The 13,773-nt window shown below is 45.3% G+C and overlaps 2 protein-coding genes across 2 annotated transcripts in view; one reads left to right on the forward strand and one right to left on the reverse strand.

Moving 5' to 3' along the window:
* The window catches only part of LOC149363034 (techylectin-5A-like), a 61,621-nt gene that overhangs the window by 243 nt on the left and 47,605 nt on the right, over window positions 1-13,773 (forward strand). Inside the window, exon 2 of the mRNA XM_089573336.1 lies at window positions 592-734. Coding sequence (XP_089429462.1) covers window positions 592-734 — 143 coding nt within the window. The remainder of the gene's footprint in view (window positions 1-591; window positions 735-13,773) is intronic.
* On the reverse strand, window positions 2,866-11,506 carry LOC149363035 (techylectin-5A-like). The gene is made up of 4 exons (XM_089567490.1): window positions 11,465-11,506; window positions 8,577-8,682; window positions 6,291-6,458; window positions 2,866-3,140 (listed from the first exon to the last, which is right to left on the reverse strand). The coding sequence occupies exons 1-4, from the start codon at window positions 11,489-11,491 to the stop codon at window positions 2,866-2,868; spliced, it is 576 nt and encodes a 191-aa protein (XP_089423616.1). The 5' UTR covers window positions 11,492-11,506.

A 13,773-nucleotide genomic window follows, 5' to 3' on the forward strand; every position in this document is an offset into this window, starting at 1 on the left:
AGTGATAAGATATGAATGACGCATCTTCGTTGTTCTCAAGCCTATTTTTAGAAATGATATATAAACCTAACCCTGCACGCTCAGATCTGAAAATACATTCGGGGTGAAATTCTGGAACCGTCCTGATGAACCTGGAGCTGCGGTCTAATGAACAATAAAATTAAACAAATAGCCTAGCTGCAGTTCGAGTTTGAATACAATCAAAATGTCTCTTCTTCAGGTTGCTGTGCTCAGCACCCGGCTTCAGTGCTTGACTATTTCGGATGTCTGGTGATAATGGCTTTGAATGTCGCAAACAGACGGGTAACGCAAGTTGTCCACGTTGGTCATTTGCATTATACGTAGAGAAGTTTAACCGTGGAAGCCCAGTTTGCATCTACTGTGCGAAAAAAAGGGAAAGGCGGTCACATACATGGTAGTGCAGAAAATCAAAGCTAAATGGCCTAAATGGCTGCGCACTAGAAGATGCAGCTTTTTCGGTATGCGCGTACGGGATGCCGGTGCTGCTGGTGCGCCCCTTCTCCGCGACTGTTATCCCAGTCTGCCCCTTCAGCCAAGGGTGTACAGCGCTCAATCGCTTTGATCACGCAGACATTCTTCATCCTCGGCACTGCGCTCAACTGCTGGATGCCGGCCAGAAGACGAGTGGCATATACACCGTGTTCCACAACACGGCCGGCCGCTTTGGTCAGAACGTCTACTGTGACATGGAGACGGGCGGCGGAGGTTGGACGGTGAGGCACTGCTGTTCCTATAATTTTAAATATGCCTCCCATGTAACTTTCGTCTATAACATATTTCCTCAATCCGCATATCTAGTAAGGAAGCTTCGAATCGTACTGTGCATCCGCGTTACATTGAAGATGAGCCATTTCCGAGACCTCAAAGTGACCTCGAAATCGAGTGAGGGCTTCCCCTTTTGAGCTTATCAATCGGCGAGACGAAGAGTGTTAGGGGAGCGCGGGAGGCGCTCTCTCCCGCTGGCGCATTCCAGCGCAGGGTCCCGGCACTCCTCTCTCCGGGCCCTTTGGCGAGACAGCTCGTGTGGACAGACATTCGAGAAGGTTCGTGCCCTCCCGAGAACACTTGGGGAGACAGACGCAGCTTAACGCGTTCTGAGGCGCCTCCCCCGTCCCTCAAAGACGCCGCCCGCTTCTAGAAGTTTCGCGGTTGGCTATTTAAGAGCGTGCGAGTGTGCTGCATGCTGCTGTGCGGTTCTTGGCCAGGATTCGTCGAAGGAAATAGGCAGTACCCACATTCTTACTCGTGTTCCTGCCTTGTGTTCCGTGTGCCCTGGAAACCATTTGAATGTGGCTTGTTTAGGAGGATGTTTAGCTAAGAGTGTGATACTTGACTGATGAATTAGTCCGTTCTTTATACTTCTGTACGAATTTTGGGAGTCTGTCAGTACATAAGAACTCGGGACCTTCAGTTCATTAGCCAAACGTCACAGCCAGTTAGCCACCATGGTGGGCCTATAGATACATTCAGCGATGAAAGTTCCACCAAGATCACTTTACTAGCCCATTCAGTGTAGAAAAAATTCTTACGAAACTTGCTTACTTGTGAACAAAATATCGAGTTGTTTAGCATTGCTAAGCAGGAAAATTGTGCTAAAGCAGTTTTTTTCAGGTGGACACCATCGCCACGTACCTGAAAGCACGAGTGAGGTGTCAGCTGACCCAGGGAGCCAATTACGCACCTTTCCTTGCCTCAAAATAAGCGGAATCTTCAATGTTGTCTACGCCAACGCCAATGAAACCAATGAACGCCGGCGGCCTATTGCTACAGTTTCGCGTTTCTGTCAAAACGTCAACGCAGACACAAGAAGCGCACATCTTAGTCACAACACCCACGTAGCTCAATGCGCGACTCCATGAACTCATGAACGTGGGGTGCAGTGAGGTCACGCGGGGACCCAGGGCCCTACCTGTCCCAAATCCCATGGTCAATAAAACCATTTTTCTCTCACTCTCTCCGCTGACCAGGGGAACCAGTTATGCGCATTTCCTTTCCTTTCGTGACTTGCGTGCAGATGGTAGTTGACGTAGACGATGATGTGCAATACACAGCGCCAGAGTTTGCCACTCCAACAGAGGACAACAACAACAACGAGTGTGGCAGTTTATCACAAGGCGTCATCGGTTGCGGCGATGGCATAGCGCTCTTGCTCAGTGGCCAGCAAAGTCGATCTGTCCGCCCCGCCACGGGTTGGAAAACTAACCTCGGCCATATATATTTTATCTCTGCAGGTATCGGACAGGCTTGAAACATCGGCCTTTTCAGGATTGCTAGCGAAGCAGTGCTTTCGCACTAAATCTTTGTAGATATGGACTATACAGCTACACTTGTATGGCTCCAATACCCGGTGTGCTTGCAGGGAACACTTGCACTCCTGTATTCAGCATTCATTGGGTCAGATACATGCATTCTGTTCTCATGTAATGGGGTAAGGAACCATGTACTCCTAATAGATTGAACACCTTTATTATAAACAAGAAAACAGAAGCACAAGCGGATTACAAGCAATTACTACGTAATGCGGTCTGCAGCGTTGGGCTGTTCTGATACGATTGCCCAGATAACTTATAAAAGCGACAATTTCTGAACGTATTCAATCAGACAAAATGGCATACACCTAAACTGTTGTGGATTGAGCGCAAGATACCTCTCAGTAACCACTGTACCTCTATGAGAAAAAGCAAATGGAAAGCAGGTTCATTGTTTTTATATTAAAGTTTAAGGTGAGCAACAACAACAAGTAGGGTTGGCCAAACTGGGCTGCTTGCCCTAAGGTACAAATAACGCGCAGAAACAACGAAGGTGCCGCAGTCCCACAAAATGCGCAAGGGAAAAATGACCTTCTTAAGACCTAAAGTTCGCAGGTCGAATCATCATACGAGCACTTGGAAATGAGTAGTACAGAAACTGCTGACGCTTGCCCCAGTTGGCCCAGACAATGCCTTGGGCATAGCCATAGTCACGACCGTTTAGGTTCATGCCGTTAAGATTCGAGTGCAGGCAGGCGTTGTACCACCAGGCGCCACGGTAGACCCGCGCGCAGTTTGCTTTGTCATTGTCATTGTCTCTGTCCAGGGTGGTGAACTTCTGATTGTTCTGAAAGGCCAAGGCGTCCCAATCTGCGAAAGAGAATACAATGAGAGAACATAACGCAGAGAACATTAGCCCCTTTTTATTGCGAAAGGATTGCTAGGCTGTGCAGGCGAGGTCGTGTCACCAAAACGTGTCCGCAGTAGTGTCGTTCTCAGAAGAGATGGCGGCAAAAAAATATTTGTAATCGATAGACAGCAATGTGAGGACAGTGGGAAAAATATGATGCCAATAGGTTGATTGGTTAATTAATTAGAGCCAAAAATATCGGAAAACCGTCAAAATAGCATAGATGTCGATAAATTAAGTGAACAGGAAAACAGCCGTGGACGGCAAAATAGTGGGAAGATAAGCAAAGGAGTGAAAATACAGTTTGAAATTAATTGAAATGTATTCGATGAGTGACAATTAATCCAACAAAAAGTTTGATTGACATAGATTAATTGGTTCATCATAAGCAAAAACCATTGGAGGGTTGAATATGCTGGACGGGGATATAGTGGGTGGACGGAAAAGCAGCGTTGGCGCAAAATTTGAAAGCTAAAGAGTGGGATGGAGGTGACGGGATGTAATCAGAGTGAAATTAAATGATTAGTTGATTAACATGAACGGCTTTCAGACGTTGCTGACCGAGAGCCAGCTTACGTGCCTAGTGACAAAGGAAGAGAGGCAAACAGAATAAAAGAGAAGTAAAGAGAGGCAAAAAGGGGCAAAGAGTATCAAAGAGAGACGACGAGTGCCGTGGAGGCCTCAGTGCTTTCGCATTCTCCCAGTGCCTGTCCCCGCAGTGATCTCCAGCGTTTTCTTGTTCATGTAAGATTTTTTGTTACCACTCACAGCCCAAAAGCAGAAAAAGTACAGCTTGGACACTGGGGACGGAAAATGCGCGCAGGTAGGAGGCAAACTTCAGTCAGGTAGGCAACATTTTGTGAAGAGCACTCGAGACAATTCATCTCGTCGAAACGTTAGCTATTTTACTGATGCTTACCCCGTCCTTGTTTCACTTGGCGCTATTATTGTACTAAAGGTGCCTTGCATAAGTCGGTTAAGGGGCAGACACGTTATCACTTTGCTCACGTGAGATGAAACACAGTTTCGCGCAATAATAATTATACGCCAGTGACGTAAGTACATCCTTGGACTGGTCGACGAGTGTCAGTTTCGTCAACATACGCGGTTGTGTATCAATCGCTTGCATTTTTTGCCACTTTTCAAACCATAGTCCGCGAAAATGATGATTACCGCCCACATGAAGCCTAATTCGTAAGAACGTTCTCGCGTTCTTAAGAACAATTTCAATTGAGAATTGGTACTAAACGAGCCTATCGGAAACGACATGGACAGTTTAACTGCACATTAATTTCCTGCTTCCTCTGAGTTTTCTCTCTTAAAACTGAAGCTACACAGCTTAAGTAACCACGAAAGCCTATGATAGACGCTGTGCTACGCAATAAATTAGGATACGGGAATAAAATGGGCCAATAATTTAACAGACACCGTGATCCAATTGATATAGAAAAATACCGAAATGAACTTGGCGCAAATAAAAATGACGAAATATCAGTCGTGAGAGCGATAACAGAAGCTATCTGCAAGATTTTAACGTTATGACAAAAATTTGGAATCGAAGTTAGATTCTTAACGGGAAAAAATGAGCAGCAGAACATGTTAAATCTTATACCAGATTGTTTGGGCCTCAAGCTTGAAAGACATGTTATTGCTTTAAATAGGCATTCCTACCAATTTCGATACCATATCTGAGTGTCTACCAAGGTATATCTAACATTTTCTTATCAAGTGCAAGGGTGGCTAAATCATTAATTTTGTTCCCCACCTCGCCATATACACGGCGCGTGATAGTGATGAACTGTGAAATAATGTCTCATTGCGATGAGGATAAAGCAGCTCCTCCTGTAAAAGATCTTCTTATCAATCTTATGTTATCTGCCCACTCTGGAAAAATTTATACTACCGTGTTCTTTAACCTGCGCTAACACCGCTAAGCACCCATGCGTTTTCCTATTCTGATTCTATCGTAGTACGGCACCGCGGGCGTGACTGAACTTGCGGCCTAGGAGTCAGCAGCCGACCGCCGAATCGGCTGAGCCACCGAGATGACAAAAAAGAAAAGAAAGGATAGCGGACATTTGATTGCAAAAATCTAATCCGAGAAAAATTGTCCAAATCATAACCTCTGTTTGCAATTTGTGCACTGCGAGCATCTATTTTTTTCGAAAACTACGGCACTCTGGAAATAGTTCAGCTCTAGAAACTAAGCTGAAGATATAAAAAGAGCAAAAAAAGTCTAGTCTGGATTTTGTTTCGGACCTCGGCTGCGCTGGTTTCTCAGCATGATTTGATCAAAACTCCACTAGCTTTAGCTATTGTCTTCAACTTCCAGAATCTTCCTCTGTGGTGCGGAAGAATAACGGTGAAGCTCCTCGGGTAACCCAAGTTCATCTCAGTTAGTTCCAAGAAACCTCATCGATGAGATGTATGTTGACACTGTTGGAAGATAAAGTCTAGATCTGATCGGCTAGCTTCACCTCAGTACAAAGCTCAGAATTACAACGCCTCGCCAAAAATTTAGCGACCGCTCTTTTAAAAAATCTTTTCCTATAGACGACTACTTTTCCGGCCAGCTGATGTCATATTAATTTCTAGAGCCACCTTGAATTGTTTCCGAACTGGGTGAATTTTTTTGTATGTGTGACAGAACAGAACGGCGCTGAAAATTAATCATCTAAGAGAACTTCGATATATCTGAACTGGCAGTCAACGCGAAGAGGAAGCAGAGATTTCTGAAAGGGAATTAAGAGAGTGCCATAATGCGTAAAGATATTCGGCGTGGTTGCTCCTGCATGGACTGGCTTTCACCAGCCTTTTACTATATCCGGAGAAGCCGTGCTCTGCAGGCGTGGCTCCAAATCACAGGTACCCATGTTCACGTGTCAAGACATCGTGCATACCTGCAATCTGTCAGTACCCTTTTAGAGAATCGACAATGTCAAGCGCATGTGATATTTATTTTCTGTTAATGGAAGCATATTAGAAAAAAAAGCACTGTATTGTTATGTCCGCGGCATGTTAGGAAATTTGCTAGAATTATCTGTTTACGATATTTTTTTCCGGTGATTAAATAAGCATGTATTTTGTTCTACGGCGCCAAAGAGACTCACCATCCGGTCCGTCGTATTCGCCTATCTTCAGCTGAAATTGACTTTCCTCGTTGCCAACAGTGAATTCGTCGTAATTAGCAGTTACGCTGTCTGTTGAGCTGTTGCTAACCGTGACTCGAAGAGCCATTGTCTCTCGGCCAGACGTTAGAGCATGGAGTGCATGATTTCCTGCATGGAAATGGTAAAGAATATTGAGTCTAATTCTCGGAACAAAACATACGATACAGCGAATGCGGTGCAGAACACATCATAAAGTACACGCCTGAATGAGGCATTGCGCCTCAACTTCAGGAACATTAATTCAGCTCAGATTACGTCATTGAAATGCGCATTATTAGGAAGACAACCAGTGCAAGCGCTGCAAAAAAAAACTGCAAAGGCATGGCAATCGCCTGAGTGCATTCCAGCGTAATTTGTGGGCCCACTCAGAAGTCCAGAGAAGTCTGACTTTTAGTGGCGCTTTAGCTACAATCATTATTCTTATAATACAAATAAACAAAACGAATTTATTGTCACGTCAAAATAAACCAGCAGAAGGTGAACTCCGCGTACAAACATGCACATGTGCCTTAGGGATACGGTTTCAGGGTAGTAGTTTTATTTGTGCCCAAAAAGTAAAACCAGTTAAACGAAAAGAATGAAAACATGAGCAGGTATGCCTCCTCCCTCCGTTGAAAGAAGTTCTATTTCAGTGAGTAGCATGGCAATGCCGAATTAAATCATTTCTCGTGCACCAGTGCTCCGTAAAATCTCATCCGTAACTACACATAAACAATCCCTTCCTTTATGCCAAGTAATTGCTTTGTCTAAGCCACCACTATTACCTGAGAAGAGAAAAAGGGGTAATGAGCCTGCTCCTTGTTTAAATTCAGCATAACATCAGTACTACCTAGCACTGGTGTTAAAAGCACAAACCATGCGGTAATGTACTTTTTGTGCAAGATCATCCCGCGTATTACTTTTATTCTTCAATGCTTCTTGCGCCACAAAACTACTATGGAACCTTTTCAGAAGGTGACAGCTTTGCTCAAACTGGACAGTTTCATGAGAGAATATTTTTAAATAAAACTGTTGTCTTAAATAACAGACAAATTTTAAGCCCTGACAAGGCTCAATTGACTAGTAAAGAAGACAATAAACAGAGCGACTAGTCCACTGATTAATGAGGCCGTGTTTTGTAAGTTCTTTTTCTTCTTTTGCCTACTTCCAATTATTCAGCCCGGCTCTTGATAGCGCAGCTGCAAGCGACATTGCTTGTTGGCTATGCGCCTTGACGTCACAGAGGGCTGCCACTAACAGCGGCAAAAGAAAAAAACATTCACGCGGGGGTAAACGAAACATGTGCAATCTTTTAAAAGCATGAGCACGTTATACGCTAAGAAGAAGACACAAATTGTGCTATGAAGAGCGCTATGTTTTAACTTCTTCCTAGCGCAAGTTTTGTGTCTTCTACATGTGCTCGATATCAAGTTGAAATATGTTGGGAATTGCCAGGCAACAAAATTATTCGTCTCGCTTAATTTAAATACTTCCACGAGGCTCTCTGCGAATAACATCTGTGCACTGTCCCTACTTATGATCCCACTGTAACGAGACTTTCTCTATTGGGTGAATTTTTCTGTGCTAAAGCGCGCATTATCGACAACCTGAAAATGTAAACAGGCATAGAGATTCATTTTTTATGTATCCTTTGCCGTTTTTGTTCATGTTACCATTACACTTTAAACCATGCATACCTGATCACTTGGAAAAGCATTGATTTCCATTTATAACCTCTGTGCCATATATTTTAGATTTGTTTCCCCGCCTCTGGGCGACAACCTCACTCACAGTCAGCGAACCGGTAAACGCTGAGGATGCAGCACACCTCGATATAAGTTTTATCGTGCACAAAATGGAAGAAGCACTTCTAGCTGCGAACACACAAGGTCAGAATGCGTGTTATATGATTGGTTTCTGAGGAGTACTTTGCCTCTTTTACTGCGCTGTTCGTCAACTCATGTTCAGTATTCATGGTAAATTGAGTTCATTTCATTGCTTTCGTTATTTAGTTTTAGTACACGTTTCTAGTTCCGTCAATCTCACATCAACGTGGATTTGTTCACAGCAAGAAAAGATTTTAAACTAGTAATCTCTAGCTTTTCCAGTGGTACCGCGGGCCATCATATCCAGCATTTTTGTACGGGAGAGTTTTTCAATGAAGTTGAGTATCAGCAATGTCAGGTTCTTTTTCCCCGGCCAATATAGTACCCCGGTAGCCAATATGATAGTAAAAAGCTATATTACCAATCCAGTATTCTCCAGATGCATAACCGAAGCCACGTGCGTACTCGTCCCAGTCCCGGTAGAAGTAATACACGCTGTTTCCATACTGTCCCCTCCTCTGGATGACCTGAAAAGCAGAAGTGTGAAATCCACAAATATTGCAAGCTTGCGCCCTCACTGCCAGCGTTTTGTTTTTCACATACGCTATCAGAAGTAAGTGCGACGTTGGAGTTGCGGATTAGTTGCATACTCGCAGCGGCACATGGAACAAATAAACAATTAAGTTGGGTCACTGAAAGCTGAAAGAAAAACGCCGCTGCTACAGCGCTTTTCATTGCTGCTGTATACACCATCTCGGCACGAAAGAGGCGCTGCTCACAAACGTGCTAACAGCAGTTTTGCAGGCAGCAATGTTCATGTGCGAATGCCCACATTGCGTATTATGCACAGCGTGTTCATCTCGCAGGAAAGTTTTGGCGAGGTAATTCACACTTAATGACTTGTTTACAGCACTTTCGCGCAACCGAGCTTTATTTCCTGAACGAGCATAAAAGGCGGTGGCTAAAAAAAGTACCTATAGCACTGTAGGACGTACCTCGCAAAGCAGTTTGTTGGGAGTTTTCGACGCTACTCAAAATGCAATTTCCAGTGGCCCAGTTGCGCTTCTTAGAAGCCCTAAAGCCAAGCGCTTGCCTGCAGAATAGGGCGCACTGAGCTCTCAGCGCTTTTATTTTTAGTTACTTATTTTACCCTAATTATTACTCACTTGTTTGAACGTGTTGAATTTTGCGGTTTCAATGTGTTATACTGCACTTAACCAAATGTTACCCAAACTCTGCCTTCTGAATATTTACCATCATTTGTTATGAGTTGATTTGTTATGTGTGCTTTCTTTTAATCATTCCCCCCCTATGTCATGCCCTCTTCTCGGTCTTAGGGTAAATAAATAAATAAATAAATAAACTCATTTGCTGCTTTGCCAAGCTGAGGTTCTGACTGTAAAAAAAAAGTTTCTTTGAACTGCGCAAAGACGAAGACAATACTTCTTCTCTTAACATTGGCTAGCGCCCTGAAGCTTCCCCCTCCACTGCTCACTTTGTGCCGGCAAGAAAACCATTTATTGCCCTCTCTCTACCATTTGCTTGAACTATGCATTATAGTTAATGGCAGCTGTTTATGTGGCACGTGCTCACATGGGCTACGCCTCAATGGCATTGCAATTGCAAATGTGGTAGAGTATAAGGTTTGAGGCAGTAGTAAATGAACTTATAACCTCCAACCAGCAACCTAAAATTCGCAAAAACATTTTAAAATTGCTTTCAGCGCTTTCCATTGGACATAGCTGTCAAATGCGTTGTCATGCTTCATCACAGCAGAACTTAGTATAGCTCAGTTCCATCTGCTGCCGGGAGCTGGCGTGGGTGGGCTCAATAGCTCCGCCATTTATATTACAAAATCCTTCTCCCACGCCATTACATGACGAGTCATTAGCAAGTGCAAGCTTTACACACACTGGGAATGAAACAGGTTTCGAATATAGCTTGTGCAGGTTAGGGTTGCTTCTCTGCTTGTATTGCTGCCACGACATATATGGTCGCCCGTGAGTTTAAGGCGAATGAGCAATAAATATTTAATTCGTGAACGTATACCTCGATACACTGCTTCAAACCCACGAGTACTAAGGCAATGCAAGTTTATTCAAGTGTCTCCCTCATTGAGCGATAAAAGCGACGGTCTGCGCATGAAACCCAGTTTCTAGTTGGTCATGAGGCCAAACTCAGAGTGATGATTAATGTAAAACGAATGAGCAGAGTTACGGCTTCTGGTACGCAGGCAGGTGGCTCTATAGGCCAAAATAGTGCATAGCATGCACATATTAAACATTACACTCCAAGAATGAATTTGTGTTCCGGATTCTTACCATGGAGACAACATAACCTGGCACACAGAGTTTGTTGAGGAGCTCTTTGACGGTTTTGCCATGGCTTGATCCATCATTGTGTGCTCGGAATGAGTTCTCCAAGCTGATTCTCATGAGCCAGTCTACTGTGTGCTATGTAGATCGAGTTATTTGACAGCGCGGAATCTCCGCGCCAACGGGTGGCTTTGTAGTATGAGACCCAAACCGGTGCGTCTCGTATCACAGATACCGATATACTCGTACAGCCTGGAGTCAGTCGCACAGCATTCTTATATAACTTTGGATGCCTCTAAACTCCCAGAAAACCTAGAGCAAACACCGAAAAGAATAGATGCGATGACTTCACCTGCCAACTGGTTTTGTGCGTGAGAAAAGCCAATAAATTTCACACATCTGCCACATAGGCACGTGGTGTACGATGTGACAAGAAAATCAAGAAGCACTTCATTTGAAAACCATTCAGTCGTGTGGAAGCACCGCGCCGATAAAAAAAAAAGATGAGCCATTGCCTGTATCTTGAATTCAATTACTTAACGATGTGTTCAGCTTCTATTGAAGCTGAACTAGCGTACTTTTCTAACCTGGATAAAGTGAAATCACCCAATTGAATAAGCTGCTCCGCATCGCAGAACGTTCAGCCTCCCATGTATGCAGTCTGCATAAAATGAGCCCAAGATAGGATTCAACATTTTCTCTTTTGCCACTGCAAATACCTCCGACGCCTAAGTTCACCAGCAAGGGTTCCAGCGGCAAGCCTCCTTATCCAGCTAGCCAGAAACCACAACCATCTACAGTACAAACTCGCAGGATATACTTAAACATCATCACGCTATTCTAAGAGTCAACAAGTTTCAATTCCCTACAAGATTTGTGGCACGAAAGAACTACGCGCTGACCCAGCAGTCATCTAATTCATTCACAAAGCCTTGTGTAAGAATATTCACATCAGCATCAGGAGATGATGTTTTGAAATAATAACCGGCCTCACCGTCCAGCCTCCACCGTCTGTGTCCATGTCGCAGTACACTGTCTGCCCCGAAGAACCGGCAGCTTCGTGGAATATGGTGTACACTCCGCTAGTAGTCTGACCGGCGAGGAAAATGTCGGCGCAGTGCCGAGGCCTAAACTCCGCTGAAAGATGAGACAAGTGACAGCAATTTTATACCCCTGTCACACGGGCACTGTAAAGGTACTTTGAGCTAAAGCTCCATTACTCCAAGGGAGAACGCGCGCTGCTACACGGGCGCGCCTAAGGACACCTAGTTCAAAGGAACTTCGAATCAAGGCAGCTCGAGTTTGTCCTTTGAGGCTGCAAGGGAGTACTCTCTCTCCCAGTAAGTTAGCAGCAAAAATAAATGGGGATAAGAAACGATCGATATTCTTTTCTGAAATTTGCTTCGTAAAATTATTGGTCTTTTAAAATATAAGGTTATTTGTTTTGTGGCGGTTTCACCACGCCATACTCTCGTCCCGGATTTACAAGCGCCACGGTAACTACGACGCCATGTGGGCCATGTTTGTTGTTTTCAGCAAGTACGGACAGTGGCGGACAGCAGCTAGTGATACATCTTGACGGAGATCGCCGAGCATAACATGTGCGACAACTTCGCCGACGCGCTGCACCGATCGTCGCGTGCGAACTGGCATCCCACTGCAAACAGGGACACACGGAGCGGTGAGCATTCGCTGCGCCGCTCTACCCAAGCTCCGCCCACAACCGCTGTCACACTTCGCCGCCGTGCAGCGGTGCCTCAGCGCTGCTTGTGATCGTGTACAAATATCCCAAGAAAAGACAAGATTGCCTTGTTATCAGAAAGTCTGCTCGAGCAGCGACAAAGCATGCCTGCTTATGTTGCGAGCTTTCGGCAACGGCACCGCTCGCGGGCGCTCCGGGCGACGAGCTCTGCTACTGCCTGGCTGCCGTGGTCGTCGCTAGGCCTATAGCCTCTTTCGGATCGAAACCGCAGCGGCCGGCGCTTCGGAAGTCGCCTGAGCTATAATAAAAGGCCTACTCCACACATCGCTCTACTGTCAACAGCACCATCTCACAATAAAGTAATAATATGGCCAATTTCCGCGACGCCTTCGGCAGCGAAGCGAGCGAGCGCCAGGCGAGCCGGACCCCAACGTCATGCAAGCGGCAGCTGCGGGGTGGTTGTGGATAGAAGTTTGCTTGTATCGCAGTCGTTACCTTTAGCAGCAGCTCAGTATTGGTCAGCGATCCTCAAAAATGACATATTTTTCACATTTCTCATCCCAGGGTTTATTATTTAAGTCAAGAACACACTTTAGCTCGTTTTTATGACGCCGGCAGACGGGATCCAGGCTGGCCGGCCGGCCGGCATGCTCGGAATACTTCACGTTCGCACAAGAAAGTACAAAACAGCCATGTACCAGAGAGGATGCTTCCTAGATTCGAGCAACGACAATATACCGGTGCAAAAGAGGATCTTTCGGCAACGACACCGGCTGCGGCAACGCCGGGCAACGAACTGTGCGCTGGTCCCGGCTGCCGTAGTCGTCGCTAGGCCTACTTGATTTCGCGTCGAAGGCGCAGCTGACAGCGCTTCGGAAGTCGCCTGTGCTATAATAAAAGGCCTACTATTCACATCGCTTGACTGCGAACTCGTCCCATAATAAAAGATATGTTCGATTTCCACGACGCCTTCAGAAACGGATTAGCAGACGGCAGGCGAACCACACCAAGTAGCAGCAGCACCGAAGCGGCTGTGGGATGAAATTTTCTTGTTACGTGCAACTCGGTATTAGCCAACGATCGTCAGAAATGATGCAATTTTGACATGCATCTATCCCTGGGCTTGCTAGAACCTCAACAAACAATACTAGCGCGTTTTTCAGTCGCCGGCGGCTGGCATCAGAGCTGGCAGACCGGCCCGGCATGGCTCGGCCCCGAGCGCCCTGAGCCTCGCGTTGATTGAGCATAATATTGATATAAAACAAGTTTTTTTATGAAAATATGTGACACTGCTATATTCTCATGTGCACTGAAGTCTGCAATTTTAATCCAGTTTTCACCGATGAGGGCGCTAAAATCGTTTTTCAAAGGTCGTTCCGCGACCGTGTAGCACGGGCGAACTCCCTTGAAGTAGTGCTCCTTTGGTAGCGTAATGGAGCTTTAGTTCAAAGTACCTTTACAGTGCCCGTGTGACAGGGGTATTACACTTCCTAAAGGGTCACCCACACGCTCTCGATGGCGGATTTGAACTGTTGTTATTGTCCCCCTTCAATATTGCACACACCGAATAAGAGTAGCAACCAGCATTTCTTTATAAATTT

Source organism: Amblyomma mixtum, chromosome 2, assembly GCF_055824585.1.
Source record: "Amblyomma mixtum isolate Tamu chromosome 2, ASM5582458v1, whole genome shotgun sequence".
In the NCBI taxonomy this organism is placed as follows: Eukaryota; Metazoa; Arthropoda; class Arachnida; order Ixodida; family Ixodidae; genus Amblyomma; species Amblyomma mixtum.